The sequence below is a fragment of the Olea europaea genome, chromosome 17 (genome assembly GCF_002742605.1).
Source record: "Olea europaea var. sylvestris chromosome 17, O_europaea_v1, whole genome shotgun sequence".
Taxonomy (NCBI): Eukaryota; Viridiplantae; Streptophyta; class Magnoliopsida; order Lamiales; family Oleaceae; genus Olea; species Olea europaea.
The window spans coordinates 15,194,178-15,215,685 of NC_036253.1; the positions used below are offsets into that span (position 1 = coordinate 15,194,178).

Below are 21,508 nucleotides of genomic sequence, written 5' to 3' on the forward strand. Positions count from 1 at the left end.
AAATCTAGTTCAAGATTTTAGAAGGTTTTCGAAGACAATCCTACGACTCGAAATCAATTCCAGCCAAGTCTTGATCAACAGTCTAGTTCTCGATCCAATAAAGATTTATGAATGACCTCACTTTGAAGCCAAAACTAGCTTGTGAGTTGCAGAACTCGAAGTAAAATATGTGAGCTCGTGTTACAGGCGAATTCCACCGCTTTAGGGGTCACACATGTTGTACTAAATTACCAAAATTAGCTCATTAGAAATCCATTTAAATTGTTTAAATGAGTCTCGTTGGAGTCCTCGAACCATTAGTTATTAAATAAGATTTATTTTGAGAATCTTCACAGGACGTTGAGAAAATGAAAAACAATTCACCAAGAAACTTTGTTGCAACAAGAAAAGAAAGAAGAAAATAACTGGTCTTGGCGTGAATAAAGAAAATACGTCGTCTTAAAAATGCTATTTGCTCTCCCTCTATTAGATAGAGATGCTTTAGGTACTTCAAGCAAATGGCCTTGGCAAATTCTCTGAACCTTCATTCAGATTGTAAAAGCACAAATGAATTTCCAAAAAAGAATAATGATGTATAACATCAATGGTGTGAAAACACCAATCTGAATGTCATACTGTAATGTGATAGACTCAATTAAATGTTGTATTATGTGATTAATTTAAATAGCGTCTATCATTTAATGTCAATTAGATCGGTATTTTAATAGCATTGCTATTTTCTATTAATTTAAACCCATACGTAGTGAATGATCACTACAACATGAAAGGACAAGACACCTTTTGATGGCAAGAAAGCCAATTTCGTGCGCCTTATGCACAGGGGGTAGCTTGGGAGCACATTATACAGTAAATTTAGATTATAAACGATTTTTATGCATAAAATAATAATCTTACCTTATTGTAAACAAGGGAAAGTATTACTAAAATCGTAAATAGTTTTAAGCTTTGAACCCGTCGTTTCTTTTGACAATACCGTCAATGTCACACTTGAATATTCAAGTTCCATATGGTACCAAATTTGATGATTTACTCAATATTCAGTGTTAGCATCTTTTGATCTTTTAGGTTTTAGTGATTATAAGCGAGAAGCCGGATGTGGCATGGGGATTGGCCCATGTCTTTGATTCAAATGGTATTATTTTCATCAAATGTAACCAAATCCCTTTGAATTAATCCTCCTTTTTTTTTAAAACCGTGGTTAGAGTGGGAAAAAAAAAAGAACTGGTATTATCACAAAAAAAAAAGACTGTTTGACAATCATTATAATGAAAAATTCGGGTAAAATGTATTTTGAAATAATAGTTTTTGAAAAAAAATGTGTAGTTAAAAAGAGTAATGCTATGTAGTCCCAATGGGGCTAAATAGCATTACTCGATTAAAAAAAAGGATTTTTTTTATTTACATGTAATATTATTTTATTGAAGAATATATGGTTGAAAAGAAGAGAGAAAATGTATTAAAATTTTAGAATGTATCAAACAAGTGCTTAGTTTCCTGGAAGGAAAATGATAGTCTGCCAGGGTCATTTGCATAGACCCTGGCCGGAATATCTCTCAAACAAGGGGATCCACACCCATTTTTTAAGGACAAAAAAATGCCCACCCTCTCATAGTCTGGCCAGGGTTTGTGCAAATGACTCTGATAGACTAGCATAGTCCATTTAAGAAATATCCTTTGTACCTAAAGGAATTTCATAAAGAAGCTCCCTTAGCCATTCGGTCTATTTTCTTGTTTTAGCCAATGCTACAAATTCATTTATTGTAATTTCTACAAAAATGGGGTGCAAATTCCCCGCCAGTAATTTTCCTTTTCCTTTCTGATGTCTAAATCAACTTACAGAAGTCAATATTTGTCTTCATCAGATCCTCTATATAATTGACGAGATAAATGGGACTTCTTACATAATCAAAAAGGCAACTGAAAAACATTCCCTCGGAAAAATCATTTCTCACTTTAAAAACCATGATTTCTCATTCAAGAATTTTGCTAATCATGTTGCTTGGGGCAATGTTAATGTAAACAATGACCGAATTAGCATTGCAGCGCTGGGGCATTTCAGGTTGTCAAACCAGATGTGGAGATATCGATGTCCCCTTTCCATTTGGCTTTGGTCCAAATTGCAGTCTTGATGAATCCTTCTTTATTACTTGCAACGAAAGTTACAACCCTCCCAAGCCATATCTAAACTTGGGCGAAATTGAAGTTATTGACATATCACTTCTTGGCCAAATGAGCATTGCAGCTTCAGTGGCTAGTGATTGTTATGACAAATCTGGCTCCCCAGTCAATGGCAGCATCTCAGAGCTCGCCTTATCCGAATTCCATATTTCAAGTACACAAAACGAGTTCACTGTCATTGGGTGTGACACTCATGCATATCTTCAAAGCTCCGATAAATGGAAGCAAAGGAGTGTCGGATGTGTATCTTTGTGTGGTGATATCAAAGACGTGGTTAATGGATCCTGTTCTGGCATTGGTTGCTGTCAGTCTTCGATTTCTAAGGGACTTAAGGACTTTTCGATTGATATTACAAGTTTTCAAAATCACTCTAGGGTGGAAACTTTCAATCCATGTGGCTATGCTTTTGTGGTTGAAGCAGAGGCTTTTAAGTTCTCGTCTTTGGATCTCAAGGACTTACAGAAGCAGAAGACTGTTCCAGTTGTGCTCGACTGGTCGATAGGAAATGTCACATGCCAAGTGGCTCAAAAAAACCTTTCAACCTCTGCTTGTGGAGCTATGCATAGCCAATGCATTGATTCAAGCAATGGACTCGGTTATCATTGCAGTTGTTCAACAGGATTTGAAGGGAATCCTTATCTCGTCGATGGTTGTCATGGTAATAATAATTTTTGCACAATTTTGTTTTGTTATCGGTATATTTGTTGTTACTATGTGCTTACAAATAGATTGGGCTTCGTTCCAGATATTGATGAGTGCATTTCAACACCTTGCGAAGGAACCTGCATAAATACGCTGGGAAGCTATTTATGTTCTTGCCCAACGGGGTTTGAAGATGATGGAAGGAAAGATGGCACGGGTTGTCATCCCAAACATCAAACTAAGATCCCTAACTTGATGTATATTGCTTCTGGTAAGCTGTTTAGTTTTTGTGCTCGCACTTAATTAATAGAAAGGAACATAATTTTGATAATATTTAGGATCTATTTGATATGTTTAGAGGACATGATGATTCGAAACTATGTTGACAGTGAAGAAGGATTTACCAAAAAATTTCCACTTTTCCAACAGGTCTCATTTTTCCTGCTGTTGGAAGTTCTTGGATATTTTGGGTAAGCAAGAAAAATAAAGTCATTAAACTAAGACACAAGTATTTCATGGAAAATGGTGGGTTAATTTTACAAAAAATGCTATCTGGTTTGGAAGGACTTGAAATTTTTACAGCAGAAGATCTCAAAAGGGCAACAAACAACTACGATGAAACTACAGTAGTTACCGGAGATAGATACTATAAACCCATGGTATACGAAGGAACATTACCAGACAATGGAAAGAACAAACTTTTCTTTATACTGAGGTATAGAACAGTTGATTCGATCTACATTCATAATTTCATTAGTAAATTGATCAAAATTTCTCGCGTAAAGTACAGGAATGTGGTACGGTTGATTGGTTGTTGTTTGGAGACACCAGACCCGTTTCTAGTTTACGAGCTTTTCGCTGGTAAGACGTTTACAATTCTATTCGTGATCAAGTAAATTTTCTTTCATGGGACCGTCTTCTCCAGATAGCCTTTGACACGACTAGATCTGTTGCATTCTTGCATTCTAACTGTGGGGTTGCTCATGGAGACATCACAAGCTTGAGCATAGTACTAAATTCTGTTTACAACGTAAAAGGTTCATTGCCTTTACTCAGTGAATGGTCGGATACATATGGCTACTGGAATACTGAAAAGTTAAATACATGGAAGAAGTTGACAGAAGAAAGTGATGTATATAGTTTTGGAGTTGTACTCGCAGAGCTATTGACAGGAGATACGGTGATAAATTTTCGAGAAGCGGACTATTTTTTTCTGCAATCAGAGAAGATCGCCTACCTGAAATTCTTCCACCTCGTTTGGTCAGCGAGGCTAATATTGAGCAGCTGAAACACGTTGCTATGCTTGCAGAGAGGTGCTTACGACACATCTGGGGAGACACCAAAAATGGAGGAAGTGGCAATGGAGCTAAAAGTTGTTTTAAGTACGCTTTAGCTCGGTAAAGATAGAGCGCAACTCAATCTTAGCACTCAAACTGGTAAATCTTGCTCCACTTATCAAAGCCAAAATCAAGAAATAATGAACTAAATTAATGTTAGTGCATTTTCTTATGTACCATTAGCAACTTTGAGAACAAATGAGTAAGTAAATAGATGGTCAAGACAAAAAAGATAGCAGTTACTAACCTTCTCTGGCATGCCGTAGAACATTAAATGAAACAGTGAAATGCTGTGGTCCTTGAGATACATAAGACCAATTGCTTTAGGCTGTATTCTTGACAAAATGATAAGATTTTATTTGTTATTTGCCTTAATGATTAGGATATATGTAACTTGAATATGCTGGCCAACAATATAGATAATGTTGAAATGTCATGGAAAATACATTATTACTGATTCTACCAAAAAATATCACTTGAAAATCTCGAGCTCGATGGCTGGGATGAAACACGAACAGCATCTTCTAGTACCTGAAACAAAGGCAACGAGGTGTGTGCTCGTCGCCCCTTCGATGCTTAAGTCAGACAGGGAATTTTATGCGTGAGGCTATAAACTGAAGATAATAATGAAGAACGTACCTTTGGAATGAGTACAGGTTGTGTATTTATAGGTGTTAGTGGCTGAGTCCTAGGAGGACTGATCCTGCCACAATCCTTCTCCTCGTAGGAAAAGGGGTTGGTGTTTCACTTCGTATTCGAATCATTATTTGAGTCAAAGAGGGAGTCTAAGAAGATAGGGATTGTGTTCGAGGTAGGATTAGAGTTTCCATAGGTTACGTATGGAAGTTATCTAGTCAGCTTAGTACCCCGACCTCATACACCCGATCTGGTTTTGGTCGTTTTAGGTGATGCCAAGGTCGGGGTTGAAGGCGGTGGTCGGGCTCAAGAGGTCGGGGTTCATATACTGACGATATCTGGTATAATCACAGGCCCCCGTGCATCGAGGTCGTAGAGGCCGTTTCATTCTGGTCTACGAGTGAAGATGTAGAGGAGCGAACGTCCAGATGTTTCTCCATGTGTCGAGTGTTGGATGGGATGTCAGTGACGATCTCAGATGGCCGCCACGTGTCATGTTAGAGCACGACCTTAGATTCTCGCCACGTGTCTTGGTCCAAGGGGTGAGATTGCACGACCGTTGGTATTCCTCAGTCCCCTATAAATATCCAATTTTCACTCTCATTTTTTTACTTTTACCTCTCAACTCCCAGTAAATCGAGCTCGAGTTCGGGGATTAGTAGGGTTTGTGAGCGACTATCCACAGAGGTAAGAGTTCGAGCCCTTAAGTTGTTTTATTTGATTATAGCATAATGTCGAGTAGTGGCAGCACAGGGTCAAGTAGTAGTGACAGTAGTCAGGCTCCCAGGGACTCGAACCATAGTGATAGGCCTGAAGATGTAAATACGTCCATTATACCTATGGCTATCCCCATTAACTCCCATAACGACGTCCTGACCTACCCCAAGGAACTGACTAAGTATAAAGAACATGTAATTATTAAAATAGCTAGAGAGTTTGGGGTTATGCCAATTTGTGATATTAGAGCCCCAGGGCCAACTGAGACCGTGTTAGGAGCTTGAGAGGGGGAGATGACCTTTTTTAGGGATGCTCTTAAGGCCGGGCTTAGGTGGCCTCTTCACCCGTTTTTCATTCATTTTCTGACCTCGTACTTCCTGTGTCCAGGTCAACTAGCCCCGAACGGTTGGAGGTTATTAGTGTATTTCTTCATATTATGTAGATGTCTCGAGGTTGAGCCTAGGGTCGACCTACTTCGAATGGTGTTTGATATAAAGTTTTCCCCGGGGTATAATTGTTTTGTCTATTTATCAACAAGGGGGGGTTTAGAACTCCTGATACCCCGAGCTCACTTAGAGGTTGGAATGAGCGTTTTTTTTGTGAAACCTCAAGACCTCGATCATCCATTTAGCTCGAGGTGGGAGATCCCTGACAAAGATAGGTTTAACGAAGGTCAGGCCTATTTTGAGGTTTTAGAGAGAGATAGGTTGAGGTTAGTGAATCACGACCCCCTTGCAGACAAGATTGATTTCTTGCTTGAGGACGACACCCTCGACCTTGCTAACGTGAAAGGCCTCGAGGGTACGATTTTTCTTTTTATGCATTATTTGATATTTCATGGATAATCATCGACCTATAATTCGAGCTAATGCCTTTATGTTTTTGTTTGTAGAATTCGAGATGTCTTTCGATCCATCAGCCCTATTGGAGAACGTTCATAAGAAGGCCAAGGGCCCGAAATCAAAAGCCTCGACTACGGCTTCGTTTAAAGGGAAGAAGCGGGCAAGGGAGGCCACCCGTCCGACCATGGTGGACTTGGGGCAGAGCTCACAAAACCCGACCCCTTCGAAGCATCCAACCCCTCAACCACAAGTCCGAACTCGAACCCCTTGTTATGGGTCGGACCTCTTAGCCGATGATGACGACCATATGCCAATGAAGTCGCTCGAGGAGTACGCCGAATGTGCTCTTATTCAGGGCATAGTTGAAAAATATGAGAAGGAGGTCGATATGAACGAGGGAGTTCGGACTCTAGAGCTCCTTACACTGAAGGTACGTTTTTAATATGAATGCTGGTGTAGCCCTAATCGATTTCGTAATTTGTACTCACGTCGACCTTTATACATGTAGTTGCAGACATTAAGTGTTGCTCGAGGTCTTGGGCTCAAGGGTTTGAATTCTTCAGATCGCATAGCCGAGCTCGAAGTGCTCGAAGTCAAGAGCGAGGTGGCGTTCAAGAGGGCAAAAGAGCTGGAAAAGGCCCTGGAGGCGGCCAAGGTGGACCTTAGGAAGGCAAAGGACGAGGTCGAGTTTGCTAAGGGCGAAGCAGAGGAAGCAAAGCTTGAGCTCATTCACTCACGCAGCTCTTTTGAGGCTGAGCTCGCGAAGGTTCAAGCTGAAACCCGAGCTCAGGCCATTGATGACTTCAAGAAGTCTGATGAGTTCAAGACTCTCCTGGGTCAGTATGGGTCAGGCTCGTACTACTATGGCTTGCGACTAGCTCGGTCGTTCCTTAGGACGAAGCTCCCTGAAGATTTGAGGCCTATAGTGGAGGAGCTAAAGAATGTGAACGAGTTCGCTAAGGACCTCGAGCTATCCTCCTCCGAGGGTGATGGGGATGATGAGGATGACGATGCTGGAACCCCCGACAATGGAGGGGATAGTGAGCACATCGACCTAGACTAGACCTTCCCCGACCCCAAGTTTTGTAATAATTTTTTTTTGCTGATGTTTTCTGCCCGATCTGGGCTCATGTACTTTGGCTTTTTAATATATGCAAAAGTTTATTGCCCGAAGTGGGCCTCTGTCTTTCATCAGTTCATGCGTTTTATCATTCAGATCATGTGTTGATATTGTATTGTAATTTTGAATTCGCGTAGAGTATTTCGGGTGTTCTTTTGAGTTCAGTGATGTACCTTAGGGAGAAATTAGATTGCGCACTAATGTCGAACTTTTGTTCATGTCGGGGGTTGACCCCAATATTTAAGTTCGGTGGTGTACCATTGGGGGAATAAGATCGTGCACTAGTGTTTAGTTCTTGATATATAAGTTCGATGGTGTAACATTTAGGGGAACAAGATCGTGCAAGGGAAGATCCTAACATCTAAACTCGGTGGTGTACCTTTGGGGGGAACAAGATCGTGCACTAGTGTTATAGTTCATATCAAGGATTTTAGGGTAACACCTAAGTTTGGTAGCATTGGGGGAAACTATATTGATATCGACCCGACCTCGATCTTAAGATTTATGCATTGCAAAGCATTCTGGGATCTTTTTAAGGTCGGGGATAATGGTACGTACTATGACACGACCTCGAGCTAAAGATTTATTCGTTTAACGCCAGTCTGGGATCGATGAGGTCGGGCTAATATGCTCGACCTACCTTAGCTTGAAGTCTTGTGTGGTATGGGTTAACACCAATTTTAGTAAAGATATTACCTGCATGTGCGGGGTACGGCCTTATGCTAATTTAGTAAAAGTATCAGCTGCATGCATGGGGAACGGCCTTACGCTAATTTAGTAGAAGTATCAGCTGCATGCGCGGGGCACGACCTTACGCTAATTTAGTAGAAGTATCAGCTGAATGCGCGGGGCACGACCTTATGCTAATTTAGTAAAAGTATTAGCTGCATGCGCGGGGCACGGCCTTATGCTAATTTAATGGGGATCAATATCATAAAAAACTTGTGTTATGTAAAAGGCTCAAGGGTGTTGCATACCCGAGCTTATTTGAACATGAGCTAACTGGGCATTAGAGCCCGAAAAGTAAAAACGAAACTAAGAAAACATGAAGCGGGCATGCAAGCCCTAAAGGAAAAATTAATAGCTATAGCTAATTACTTGTAATATACTTTTAGATTGTTGGCGTTCCATGGCCTTGGGAGTGGATTCCCTGATGTATCTCTAAGGCTATAAGCTCCCCCTTTAAGTTTTCTTATGACCTCATAAGGTCCTTCCCATGTTGGCCCAAGTTTCCCTGGTTGATGCCCGGCGGCTTCTGCTTTCCTTAGGACAAGATCGCCGGCTCTAAATCTTCTGTTCTTGACCTGCTTGTTGAAGTGCTTCGCCGTTCTGTTTTGGTAACTTGCAGTCCTGAGGGAAGCTTGCTCCCTTACCTCCTCAAGTAGGTCGAGATGTTCGGTAGTCTATGTCTCCTTATTTGTCTCGAGCTTTCTTATTGTGGGGAGGCTAACCTCAACTGGAATGGTAGCCTCAAGTCCAAAAGCTAGCATGAATGGCGTTTCACCAGTTGCTGTCTTGTGTGAAGTCCTATATGCCCACAGTATCGAAGGCAGCATGTCAGGCCAGTCACCTTTAGCGTCCCCTATCCTTGTTCGGAGGTCTTGCAATATGATCCGATTAGTTACTTCGGCTAGCCCATTACTTTGTGGATGTTCGACCGAGGTCAGGCGATGATCAATCCCACTGCTGGTGCAGAAGTTCTTGAATTGGGGATTGTCAAATTATCTTCCATTATCTGTGATGAGGACTTTTGGTATCCCGAATCTGCATATGACGGATTTCCATATAAATGATCTGAGCTTCGGTTCTGAAATTGTTGCTAGAGGTTCGGCTTCTACCCACTTAGTAAAATACTCCACTGCCACAGCTACAAATTTTAATTGTCCTCGGGCCAAGGGAAAAGGCCTAAGAATATCAACTCCCCATTGCTCGAAGGGAGTTGAGTAGTGAATGGATGTCAGTTCCTCAGCAGGAGTATGTATGATGTTGCCAAACCTTTGGCACTTGTCGCACCTCCGGACGTAATCTGTGGCATCTTTCTTCAGAGTTGGCCAGTAGTATCCATACCTTATCAACTTATGTGCCAGAGCTCGGGCTCCTTGGTGATTTCCACAAATACCTTCATGAACTTTAGTCATTGCCTGAAGGGACTCGGAGGGTCTGAGACACCTTAGATAAGGGAGTGTAAGACTTCTGCGGAACAGGACTCCTTCGATCATGCAATATCTAGCAGCTCTATACCGAATGCTTCGGGCAAGCCGAGGGTCTGCAGGAGTGTTGCCATTACTTATGTAATCAACTATTGGATCCATCCAGGAGGGCTCATGGTCGATGTCCATGATACTGGGTTTCTGGGCTATACTTGGTTCTGCAACCATCTTGATGTGGACGGTTCCATCGAGCCCGTCAACACCCATGAAGACGAGTCTGGATAACACATCGGCTTTGGCATTTTCGGCTCTGGCTACCTTCAGAATTTCACAACTTATGAACTACCTCTGGAGGTCATGTGCTTTCAAACAATATAGGCTCATTTTTTCCTCCTTTCTTTCAAAAGACCCCTCGATTTGCCCGACCACTAGTTGTGAGTCATTGAAAACTTTGACGTGCTCTCACTCAAGATTTTTCGCTAGCTCTAGGGCAATTACAACGGCTTCGTACTCTGCTTCGTTATTGGTAGCCTGGAACTCAAACCTGAGAGCGCATTGTATCTCCGTAATCTTGTCCGGACTTGTGATAATAATGCCGGCCCCCGAGCTCGAGCTATTGGATGCTCCGTCAACAAATATTTTCCATACTCCTGAGGTCGAGTTCGGGCTCCCGGCCGGTGTTTCTGAGGATCTCGGAGTGAGCTCTACTATGAAGTCGGCCAAAGCTTGGGCCTTGATTGCAGGTCGTGGCTTGAATTCTATGTCAAATTCGCCTAGTTCAATTTCCCATTTCAGCAGTCTCCCTGAGACGTTCGGCTTCTGAAGTATATGTCTGAGAGGTTGGTTGGTGAGCACAACAATTGGATGTGACTGGAAGTATGGCCGTAGCTTTCTTGCAGCCACTACTAAAGCTAGGGCGAGCTGTTTTGCAAGTGTGTATCGTGTTTCTGCATCAAGGAGTACTTTACTAACATATTAGATAGGTTGTTGAACTCTTCCTTTTTCCTTTACCAAGACACCGCTTACTGCGTTCTGAGAAACTGCCAAGTATAATAGCAGCGTGTCACCGGGTTCGGGTTTAGTAAGGATTGGAGGTGTTGATAATGTCTGTTTAAGCTCCTGAAAGGCTAGGTTGCATTCCTCGTTCCAGTCGAACCCTTTATTTCCCCTAAGTAGTTTGAAAAAGGGGGAGCACTTGTCAGCTGCCCGGGAAACAAACCTGTTTAGTGCTGCTATGCGACTTGTCAACTTCTGAATTTCCCTTTTGCATTTAGGGGCCTCCATATTTATCAGAGCTTGAATTTTATCAGGATTTACGAGGTTTTCTCTTGATCTTCTTTTGCCATAAGGATTTGGTGATACCCCGAGAAAGCATCCAAGAAGCTGTACAGCATATGACCTGACGTGCTATCCACGAGATTATCAATTCTGGGCAGGGGATAACTGTCTTTGGGGCATGCTTTATTCAGATCTGTGAAGTCAATGCAAACTCGCCACTTTCCATTAGCTTTCTTGATAAGAACCACATTGGCAAGCCATTCGGGGTATTGTACCTCTCGAACGAACTGAACATTAAGGAGTTTGGTAATCTCCTCTTTTATGACTTCTCATCTTTCCGGTGTAAATGGCCTCTTCCTTTGCTTCATAGGTCTTGCTTTCGGGTTCACGTTAAGTCTATGTACTGCAACATCTGGGTCAATTCCAGGCATGTCCTCGACATTCCAAGCGAACACATCAATGTTCCGGGAGAGACAGCTTAAAAGTTCAGCCATGATCTCCGCATCTAACCCTCGACCAACTGTCACTTTTCTTCCGGGCTCGATCTCGACCTCCTCCAATCCTTCTACAGGAGCTAACCTTCCGTAATTTTCATGCTCGAGATCGAGCTCCGTGACTTGCATGATGTCATTTTTTATTTTTCGAACGCTGGTCACATAACACTGTCGGGCCACCGTTTGGTTGCCTCGCACTACCCCGGTGCCATTAGGAGTAGGGAATTTCATAGCCAGGTAAAAAGTTGAGACAATAGCTCGAATTCTGTTGAGCATTGGTCTTCCCAATATGGCGTTGTAAGCCATCGACGTACGGACAACTTCAAAGGTAGTGATCTGAGTTACCTGCTTACCTTCGGTTCCCAATGTTAAGGGTAATCCGATGATACCTTCTGGGTGATGACCCCACCTCCAAACCCTTGCAGGGGTGTTTTTACTGGCTTTAGTTGTTCTGACGAGATCCCCATTTGAACAAAAGCTTCGTGAGACAGTACGTTTTCTGCACTTCCGTTATCTACCAGAATTCTCTTGACTTCAAAGTTGGCGATGATGGCCGATATGACAAGGGCATCATTATGGGAAAATGCTATGCCTTCCAAGTCATCCATCCCGAAATTGATGTCCTTTGTACGACCAAGATCTGGTCTTGAAGTGATCGGTGGCTGTCTAGCATACCGTTTTCGCCCATTGCTAGAGTCTCCTCCCGAGGCTGTTCCTTCGACAATGATATTGATAGTGCCTGCAGTTGGTTGCTTGTTTCCCCGATCCTCTGGGCCTTTTCCCCCATTCTAGTTATTCCTCGGGCATTTGTCATTGTTAATGTAAGAGCTCAAAAATCCTCTTCTTATAAGAGCTTCGATTTCCAGCTTTAAGGCTAGACAATCTTCCGTAGTATGGCCGTGATCTCTGTGGAAATCACAGTATTTGCTCTTATCACGAGTATCGGGGGGAGACCGTCATCGGGGAGGCCATTTCAGTTCCCTAGAGTCCTTGATTTCCATCAGATGTTGGACCTCGAAGTGTACGGTGGGTAAAAGCCGTTGAAGGTGGATCCTTCCTTGGTTTAACCTTAGATGTCTCTTGTCTTAAGCTGGACTCATGTGGCCTTTTCTGATCCAACCTTCCTGATGAGGTAACTTCCCTTTTTGGGGCCATGGTTTCTTCCATATTGATGTATTTCTCAGCCCGTATGAGTAGCTCGGTCACTGACTTCGACGGGGTTTTAGACAAGGACATTTTGAACGCTTCGCACTTAATGGCGTAAGTCAGAGCTGAGACTGCAGCTGTAATATGTAGGTCGGGGATCTAAAGCCTTTCTTTGTTGAACCTGGTCATGAAACTGCGCAGTGTTTCGTTGGGTCCTTGACGCATCTGCATGAGCGATGCAGCTGTCTTTCTGATTCTTTTGCTGCTCGCAAAGAAAGCGGAGAACTTGTCAGCCAAATCTGAAAAGGAGGTGATGGAGTTTGGTTCTAATGTGGAAAACCAATCTCTAGCCGCATTCGTGAGGGTTTGAGGGAATGCCTTGCACATTACCGCATCTGGTGCAACCTGTAAGTTCATGATGTCCGTGTATACATTGAGATGGTTGATGGGGTCGGTTGTCCCATCGTACTCCTTTATCCGAGGATACTTGAACCTATCGGGAATGGGGTACGAGAGGACTTCCGGAGTGAATGGTGTATTGGGGGTGAAACCTGTTGCTGCTCGAGTATTTTGTTGCATACCCGCTGCTATCCCTTCTTGAATAATTCTTGCAAGTTCGGCGGAGTCTATTGTAACGGACCTTGAACCTGATGCAACTTGTGGTACCCCTGAGGTTCCAACCCCCCCGTCATCATGGGTTGCATGATGAACTCGAGTTCGGGCATCTGCCATAAAGCCACCTTCAGGTGTTGGGGTGTGAGATGGATGTGAATTTCTCTGACTTAGCAGTTGGGTCAATGCAACCACCTGCTGACGGAGTTCCTCAAAAGCTCCGGCGGAAACAGCAGCTTGAGGAGGTGCTGGCATCTCCGACGACTCTTCTTGAGGAATATGGTGTCCTTCAGGAGGTGGGGGGTTATCCGGGACGGATGAGCTTGCTGGAGGAAGACCTGAACGTGTATTGACCATGGCTTTTGGTAGCGAAGATTCCCACAGACGGCGCCAATAATTCTACCAAAAAATATCACCTTAAAATCTCGAGCTCGATGGCTGGGATGAAACACGAACAGCGTCTTCTAGTACCTGAAACAAAGGAAACAAGGTGTGTGCTCGTCGCCCCTCCGATGCTTAAGTCAGACAGAGAATTTTATGCGTAAAGCTATAAATTGAAGATAATAATGAAGAACGTACCTTTGGAATGAGCACAAGTTGTGTATTTATAGGTGTTAGTGGCTGAGTCCTAGGAGGACTGATCCTGCCACAATCCTTCTCCTCGTAGGAAAAGGAGTTGGTGTTTCACTTCGTATTCGAATCATTATTTGAGTCAAAGAGGGAGTCTAAGAAGATAGGGATTGTGTTCAAGGTAGGATTAGAGCTTCCATAGGTTACGTATGGAAGTTATCTAGATAGCTGAGTACCCCGACCTCTTACACCCGATCTGGTTTTGGTGGTTTTAGGTGATGCCAAGGTCGGGGTTGAAGGCGGTGGTCGGGCTCAAGAGGTTAGGGTTCATATACTGACGATATCTGGTATAATCAATTACAAAAAAATGTTTTCTTTACATGTTTCTGATATTTAGTCTATAGCCAAGGCTGTACATCCCACCACCTTCAGAGATAAGGCATCTCGATTCTCTCTCTTTGCACAAGTCATTCGCCAATCCCTCCTTTGGCGAGGTCCATTAAAAATAGGCAACCCCCCATAGAATTTTGTTTGGAGTCCTGAATCAAGCAACAGAATCCAAGGTATTGTTTCACTCTTGTTGCCGATGTGTTTATTATTTGATTGCATAGTGATCAATTTTTTGTAAATAAGCTGCAGGGATTTTTCCTTAACAGTAGTCTCAATTCTACTGGAAGTCTGGAAACCTTCTTAATGGCAACTGTTAGATACTTGCAGCAGAGAAATATCGTCAAATTGTATTTTTATACTTGAAAGCTGTTTCGAGATATTCAATGCCGAGGTTCCATTCTTGTCTGAAATTAATTGCTGTTTTGAGATGTCAGTCCAATTTTTTAGTGTAAAAAAATGTGCAATTTTTTATTTATTTATTTTTTTTTCTCAACTTGTAGTTCGATTTTGGAACCGTCTAATGTGGAGTGGGTTGGCCGCCCCTAGCAATAGACATTAGTTAGATTTCCATTCCAATCTATTTATAGCTTATATGATAATTCATTAAAAATGATCATTTTAGTTGAAAAGTTTGAATGATAAAAAATTTAAATTAATTTACGAGCAATTTAGTTTAGGTGAAAAGAATAACAAGTTATTAACATTTCATCATACTGCATTTGAAAATCACACGTCCAACTTTAATACGGATTAAACACTTAATTTTGCTCATCGGGATAAATAATACTATGAAGCAGAGCAATCAAAAGTAATAAAATAGTTCATCCTCGCTATAGTTATGTCCATTTGTCGATTTAGGATTTTACCAGATCAAAGAAGGATTACAGTGTGTTTTTTTATTATTTATTATTATTTTATTTCACTTGCTTTCTATTTTTTTCTGTACACCAAGAAAAATAAAGGCTCATTGTGCCATTTATATAGGAGAAAATATTATGGGAATGGTACATATCTCAGGCATCTACTATTCACCATTTCATGTTTAAGAAACAAACTTTTTAAAACTTCAAAACTCAGATGATAAATCATATATAGTATATATATATATATATATAATAAATCTTAATAAATATACTTCCTGAAATAACGTTAACGATCACCATACTCTCCAGAACAACGAATCCATACAAATCACGAAAATCGAACATGCTACAATACCTGGGCCTATGACTGGTTGGTCCCCTGCCAATACTAATGCTTATTTGGACCATTCTTGCATGGGATATATATGCTGCGTAATTAATGCAGAGTACCATACTCCAATAATTATTTTGTGTGCAAATGTATCAAAATACATCTTGCCTAACTAAAACTGTTTGAAGATTAAATTTTAATAATTAATAAGCTTTTAGATTAGGTTAAGAAGGGGACGGTGGACATCTACTTAACTTCTAAAGATGTTTAAACATACGTTGGCTGTAGCATTAGGTAATGGTACTTCGATAATTAGTATGTGAGGAGCAAAGCGAAAACAAATACTAGAATCTCTAGCAACATATGGAAAAAGAAGTGTTATACTCCAGCTTTAGATAGTCTTAACTAGAAAACCGAGATAAATGTACTGAATAATAAGTATGAACATATAATACGGCCACCTAGATAAAAGTAGTAGTTCAAATGACATAAAAATAGACCCCATAGTACTACTACTCGTTGCGTAACATCTTTACTTACCGTAAAAATTAACATCCCCAACCATTCTGACTTGACTATACTAATTGGAATTTGCTAGTCAAACAGGGCCATTGACAGGTAGAGGTGTTGCCACTACACTAATTGGGATTTGCCGGTCAAACAGGGCCATTGACAGGCCGATGTGTTGATTATGTATGAGCGAGCCCCATGTGTTGCAAGATTGAGGGTCGAGGTCACGTCACCTTGACTTGGATTTAAACTTGGGATTTAATCTTGGGTTGTGCAGCAGAGTTCATACTAATTATAAACTTAGCCACATATCTTTCGAGTCCAGTGTCTGGTAAAATAATAATAATAATAATAATAATAATAGCTTTTTTTACTTTTCTTTTTAAAATTACTTCCTATATTACTATTAATTTTTCAGTAAAATCGATTGAATATTCGGCTTGTTGATCTGAAGTTATTGACAAAAAATTGTTTAAGACGCTTTCTAAAGGAGAATCCATGAAGGACAAAAGGCGAGTGGGCCCATTTATTTCAATTTCAAGACGAGACTGACACGTAATTGTTACTTTGGTACATGGATCCATCCCTATGGACCCAATTATTGTCCTTTCATTACACCTATAAATCTTATCCCTATCATAAAAAAGCACTTATTTTCAGTTTGAATGGATTATTTGCTCATAAGTCATAAAAGAATACCGGAAACCGAGAATATAAAATGATAAAGTGTAAATTACCACGTGAAATTCAACATATAGTAGAATGATTTAAAACTAAATTTATTTTGGAAGTTCAAGAATTATTAAAATCGATTAAAACATTGAAATCTTCACATGTTAAAATGTCGAACAAAGGAAAAATGCATTCATAAAATGTGAAGAAGTGTACAAAGTACACAACACGTCACTTATGTTGTCAATGATATAAACATTATGAGATAAAACGTATCACAATTGAACTCATCCCCCTCCTCTGTTTTTTTTTTTTTTGGTATTCACCTTACGGTGACTAAATCCTGGAGTCTACACCTTGGCCCATCAAGTTTCAGATAAGTTAAACCGCAAGTTGTGCTTTAAACCGACCAGTGTTCAAGAGCCCCCAACTGATCTGCCAAAGTGCCAAACAAGTCGTTTTCCATCTTTACACCTTACCTTCTAGTAGAGCTCCTGCCTTCCACCTCCTCTGTTTTGGTTTTTACATGTGTGGGTGTGGCTACACACAAAAAGTTTCCTTAGGAGTAATTAAGTAACTTTCCAAATAATTTTTTAATTAGGAAAAATAACATATTTCAATATATTTGCAAATAAATTATTATTTAAAACTAACTTTTATATTTTTATTGCATGAAGTTATGCGAAAGTAACAATTCTAGGTGGATTACTAAATTTTATAACCCACAATTTCATTATAATTTATACTTTTATTTCAGTCAAATCTATCAATCTGTTTATGTTAACTTGCCAAACGACCTATGGCATTGGTTTGCTAAAAGCCCGATGAGATTGGTGTTAACAATTGACAATGTTGCAATACTCAGAGAAGGTTGGAATTTGCTTCTTCGTAAGTTAGAAGCTAAAGTTTTAATTATTTTGAATACAATAGTACTTTATAGGTGGGTTGTAACATCTCACAAAAATAAGGAGACCTATAAACTTGCCTCTCTTGCTATGACGAGTCCGTGAGTATAATGGATAGAAATTGGATTGGTTGTGTGTCATATTCATATCGTCTCTTCTTCTAGATCATTTACAATATTTTCTTATTTTGACAAATTTAATTTATTGAATCTAGTATTTTATAAAAATATCCATCTAAATTGTTTCCATTGTACTCAAACCAAATCAAACCCAACATCATCCCAAAATTTTTCATTGCATACATTCCATGTATATTTTTTAAAATTTATGAAAATGTAATTATTTAAAGATACCACATCTTGAAAGACTTCTTTCAAAGATTCGGACATATATAGGAATTTGAATAGTATTTATGTACAAACTTAGTGAATCACCTAATCTTAAGTAGACTGTGAAAGAAAAGAAATAGGATAAATCCCTTAGAAAGGGGAAAAAAATATCAAAATTAACAAACTTGAAGGTTATTGTTAAATTAATAAATTATTTATTTATCGATAAATAATAACTTTTTTAATAGCGAAAATATTTATTACGAATTATGATTTGACCTTTGGAGATGAATTTTTGGTAGAACAATTACTTATTCACCCGTAACTATTAAAGACCACAAAAATAGAACTTTTACATACAAAATAGTTCTATAGAGTAAATTTAACCAATAATCACTGAACTTTACATTTGATTACTACTTGTTCACTCATCTTTCACATATTACTGAATGCTCACTCATCTTTTCATATAATTACTCATTCACCACTCGTCTCTTCAAATAATTGGGCTACTTTTACGGCAAATTTTCGACAACTTCTGATCACAAAGAATGTTGAATTTTGATATCGTTGGAAAGCCCACGATGTCCTCTTCAATTACCATCCAAAATCTCATTATAATTTCAAGGGATTCGATCGAAAAATTGCCTTAAAAGTCGCCCAAAAAATCTGAAAATCTGCCCAGATTTTCAAATTTTTTGGGCGACTTTTAAGGCAATTTTTCGGCAACTTTCGACCATCAAAACTATCTAATTTTGATACCATTGGAAAGCCCAAAATGTTCCCTTCAATTACCACCCAAAATTTCCCGATAACTCCAAAGGATTCGGTCGGAATAAACCCACAAAGTCAGCATCCCGAACTTTGTCCAGATTTTCGCCTTTTCAAGATGCTGATTTTGTGGGTTTATTCCGATCGAATTCTTTGGAGTTATGGGAAAATTTTGGATGGTAATTGAAGAGGACATTGTGGGCTTTCCAATGGTATCAAAATTCGATAGTTTTGATGGTCAAAAATTGCCGAAAAATTGCCTTAAAAGTTGCCCAAAAAATCTGAAAATTTGGACAGATTTTCAAAATTTTTGGGCAACTTTTAAAGCAATTTTTCGATCGAATCCCTTGGAATTATAATGAGATTTTGGGTGGTAATTGAAGAGGATATCACGGGCTTTCCAACGGTATCAAAATTTGACATTCTTTATGGTCGGAAGTTGTCGAAAATTTGCTGTAAAAGTCGTCCAATTATTTGAAGAGACGAGTGGTGAATGAGTAATTATATGAAAAAAGATGAGTGAACATTTAGTAATCTGTGAAAGATGAGTGAGCAAGTAGTAATCAAGTGTAAAGTTCAGTGATTATTGGTTAAATTTACTCCAGTTCTATATATACGTAGCAGTTCACACTTGGCCATTCCACTGAGGGGGAAAAATAGTTTTCTCCATGGCTATCTGGTTATCAAGATCTAGAAAAATTGCTCATTTTCTAAAGCCAAAAATTGCTTATTTTCTACAGCCAAAAATTGCACCTTCAGAATTTTCCTACAAAATTTATGAAAATCATGTAAATTCTTCTTCTTTCGGAACTTTGAGTGGTGAAAATATCAGAAGCCCATATGTATTCCTTGATAATTCCGCCACGATGTCGGCTTTGAACCGCCAATGGAGGCGGACGGAATCCACCAGAGCCGGCGAACATGAAGATGAAAACCAGGTAAATTTTTAATTATTATTATTATTTTTTTTTTTGTGTAAATTATGTGGCATGCTAAGGCATTTGAAACTGAATGTGAGTTTTGGAAAGAAAATTCTTGTTTAATATTTTAAAATTTCTTATAGGAAATTAGTGTTTTACAGAATAGATAATATAAAAAAATTTCTTTAGAAGAAGATTTAGCCTCCCCATTTGAGCTATGTTATTGTAAAAATAAGAATAAAAAAAAATAATCGTTATAAGTTCTACACAAGAGATAAAAAATCAAATATAAAATTTGATGTGATAGATAACAATCATATTTTTCATTTTAATGAAGAAATAATGGTTTTGAACATGCCTTATTTTATTTCATGATTTATTTATTACAGTCAGTCAAAAACATTTGTTCAGGTACGAACAGTAGCTGGGATGATTGGAAAGGTAGTAAATATCTAATAAATAGGTTCATTGAATTGTGCGAATTCCATGTCAATTTTTTTTTTTTTTTTTAATGAGGTGTCCCAACTTACGCCAGACTATATCCTCGTCCCTGAACCTTCGGCCCCCAGGGAGGTAAATCGCAGGTTGTGCCCTTGTTGGTTCCCAGGTTCCCACATGACTTTTACTCCTTCCCCAAAGGAAGCCTCCTCCATGGTTATTACATCACCAAGCTGCTCCAACCATTCCTCTGGTTATTACATCACTTGGCTTCTCCAACCAGAAATCGAACTCCCCACGCTTGGTTCCAGAGCCCCCCAATGTGATTGTTCCGCCAACTTAGATATGCCCTGGGGGGCGAATTCCATGTCAACTTTATTCTATGGCCTAGTTGATATAGTTTATAAGGGTAAAATAGACATTTACTGCTGAAACGAGCAACCAACTGCAAACAAAGCCCTAAAATTCATATTTTAATTTAAGAAAAATTCAAAAATTAATTTTAAACACATATTTCAGCAAACCCACAATTTTTTATCAAAGTCTATTAAAAAACTAATGTTAATTCCCACCAAATAGGGAGAATGTATGATACACTGATGGATGATTTTACAACTATATAGGCCCGAAGTCTTGAGGTTGAGTTATAGATTGACTCATATTTGAAATGGAGTGATCAATTGGGTAAAGTCTATGACATGCCAATCGACTACTTGAAATCGACCCGACCTATTGCTTATTAATTATCATCTACATCTATCAATTCAAAAATAATAATAATAATAATTACTAATTAATGCCACCATCTTTTTATCATATGGGGCCCTCTTCAATGGTTAATTAGATTGGACTAGAATGACCCATCTGACAAGTGTGGTGACTTTTGCATGATGGGTAGAAAGGGGCCCAATATATGAATTTGACCTATAATCCAATAGTCTAGAAAATTTTTGAACTAATCCAATAGTCTAGAAAATTATGTGATTTAGGCCTTGGGCCACATTTAAAGGAGAAAAAAAAAAAACATTCTTTAACAGAGAATTAAAATCATTTCAACCACACATTCTTCTATAAAATAATATTACACGCAAATTCAAAACTTTTTCTTATTTCTTAACCACACATTTTTCATCAATACACTATTCAAAAATGCATTTTAATTCCAATAATGTGGCTCAAACAAGGGTTTAATTAATTATTTTTAGCATAAAAAACTATAAAATGGAACAACCCTTTCACTAGCTTGTCGTTTCTCATTTTTGATGATGACATGAGAAAGCCCAAAGGGCTGGCCCACCATTAGGTAGAAGAGTCTATTGAATGAGAGTCACACTCATCGTGCCCTGAGACTTGGGATATTTAAAACAAATAGAATTTTACGAAATACACCTTGATTTCAGTGTAATTAGTAATTACACATTACATACCGTGTTTTATTAAACGAATTTGTTTGTTTATAATATTGTGTTTATTTAAATAATGAGAATTTCCTTAAACATGTATACATATAAATTTTGGTGGAGTGGAGCAGTAAAAAACTTGTTCCAAAATCAATACTATAATTAAGTAATCGTTTCTTTCGAATATTTGTTTTCAATTTCCAATCAACAATGGGTAAATCTATAGGACATACACGAACACATACTTGACAAACAAT

The 21,508-nt window shown here is 39.3% G+C and overlaps 2 protein-coding genes and 2 long non-coding RNA genes across 5 annotated transcripts; 3 read left to right on the top strand and 1 right to left on the bottom strand.

Moving 5' to 3' along the window:
• The first annotated feature begins 1,770 nt into the window (after positions 1–1,770).
• Positions 1,771–4,611, top strand: LOC111365284 (wall-associated receptor kinase 2-like). Of its 2 annotated transcripts, XM_022985732.1 has the most exons (3): positions 1,771–2,836; positions 2,924–3,091; positions 3,250–4,611. In XM_022985732.1, exons 1-3 carry the CDS (start codon positions 2,023–2,025, stop codon positions 3,714–3,716), a joined length of 1,449 nt encoding a protein of 482 aa, XP_022841500.1. In that variant the 5' UTR covers positions 1,771–2,022; the 3' UTR covers positions 3,717–4,611. The 2 variants fall into 2 exon arrangements, with proteins under 2 accessions (XP_022841500.1, XP_022841499.1); XM_022985731.1 differs by having other exon boundaries at positions 1,771–3,091.
• On the bottom strand, positions 4,548–14,154 carry LOC111365286. Its single transcript, XR_002697398.1, has 3 exons — positions 14,084–14,154; positions 10,049–10,050; positions 4,548–4,610 (listed from the first exon to the last, which is right to left on the bottom strand). It is a non-coding gene; the product is annotated as an uncharacterized LOC111365286 (long non-coding RNA).
• A 52-nt stretch (positions 14,155–14,206) lies between these two features.
• On the top strand, positions 14,207–14,581 carry LOC111365287. Its single transcript, XR_002697399.1, has 2 exons — positions 14,207–14,285; positions 14,362–14,581. It is a non-coding gene; the product is annotated as an uncharacterized LOC111365287 (long non-coding RNA).
• A 4,546-nt stretch (positions 14,582–19,127) lies between these two features.
• On the top strand, positions 19,128–20,929 carry LOC111365289. Its single transcript, XM_022985734.1, has 2 exons — positions 19,128–19,431; positions 19,983–20,929. The coding sequence occupies exons 1-2, from the start codon at positions 19,162–19,164 to the stop codon at positions 20,175–20,177; spliced, it is 465 nt and encodes a 154-aa protein (XP_022841502.1). The 5' UTR covers positions 19,128–19,161; the 3' UTR covers positions 20,178–20,929.
• The last annotated feature ends 579 nt before the right edge of the window (positions 20,930–21,508 follow it).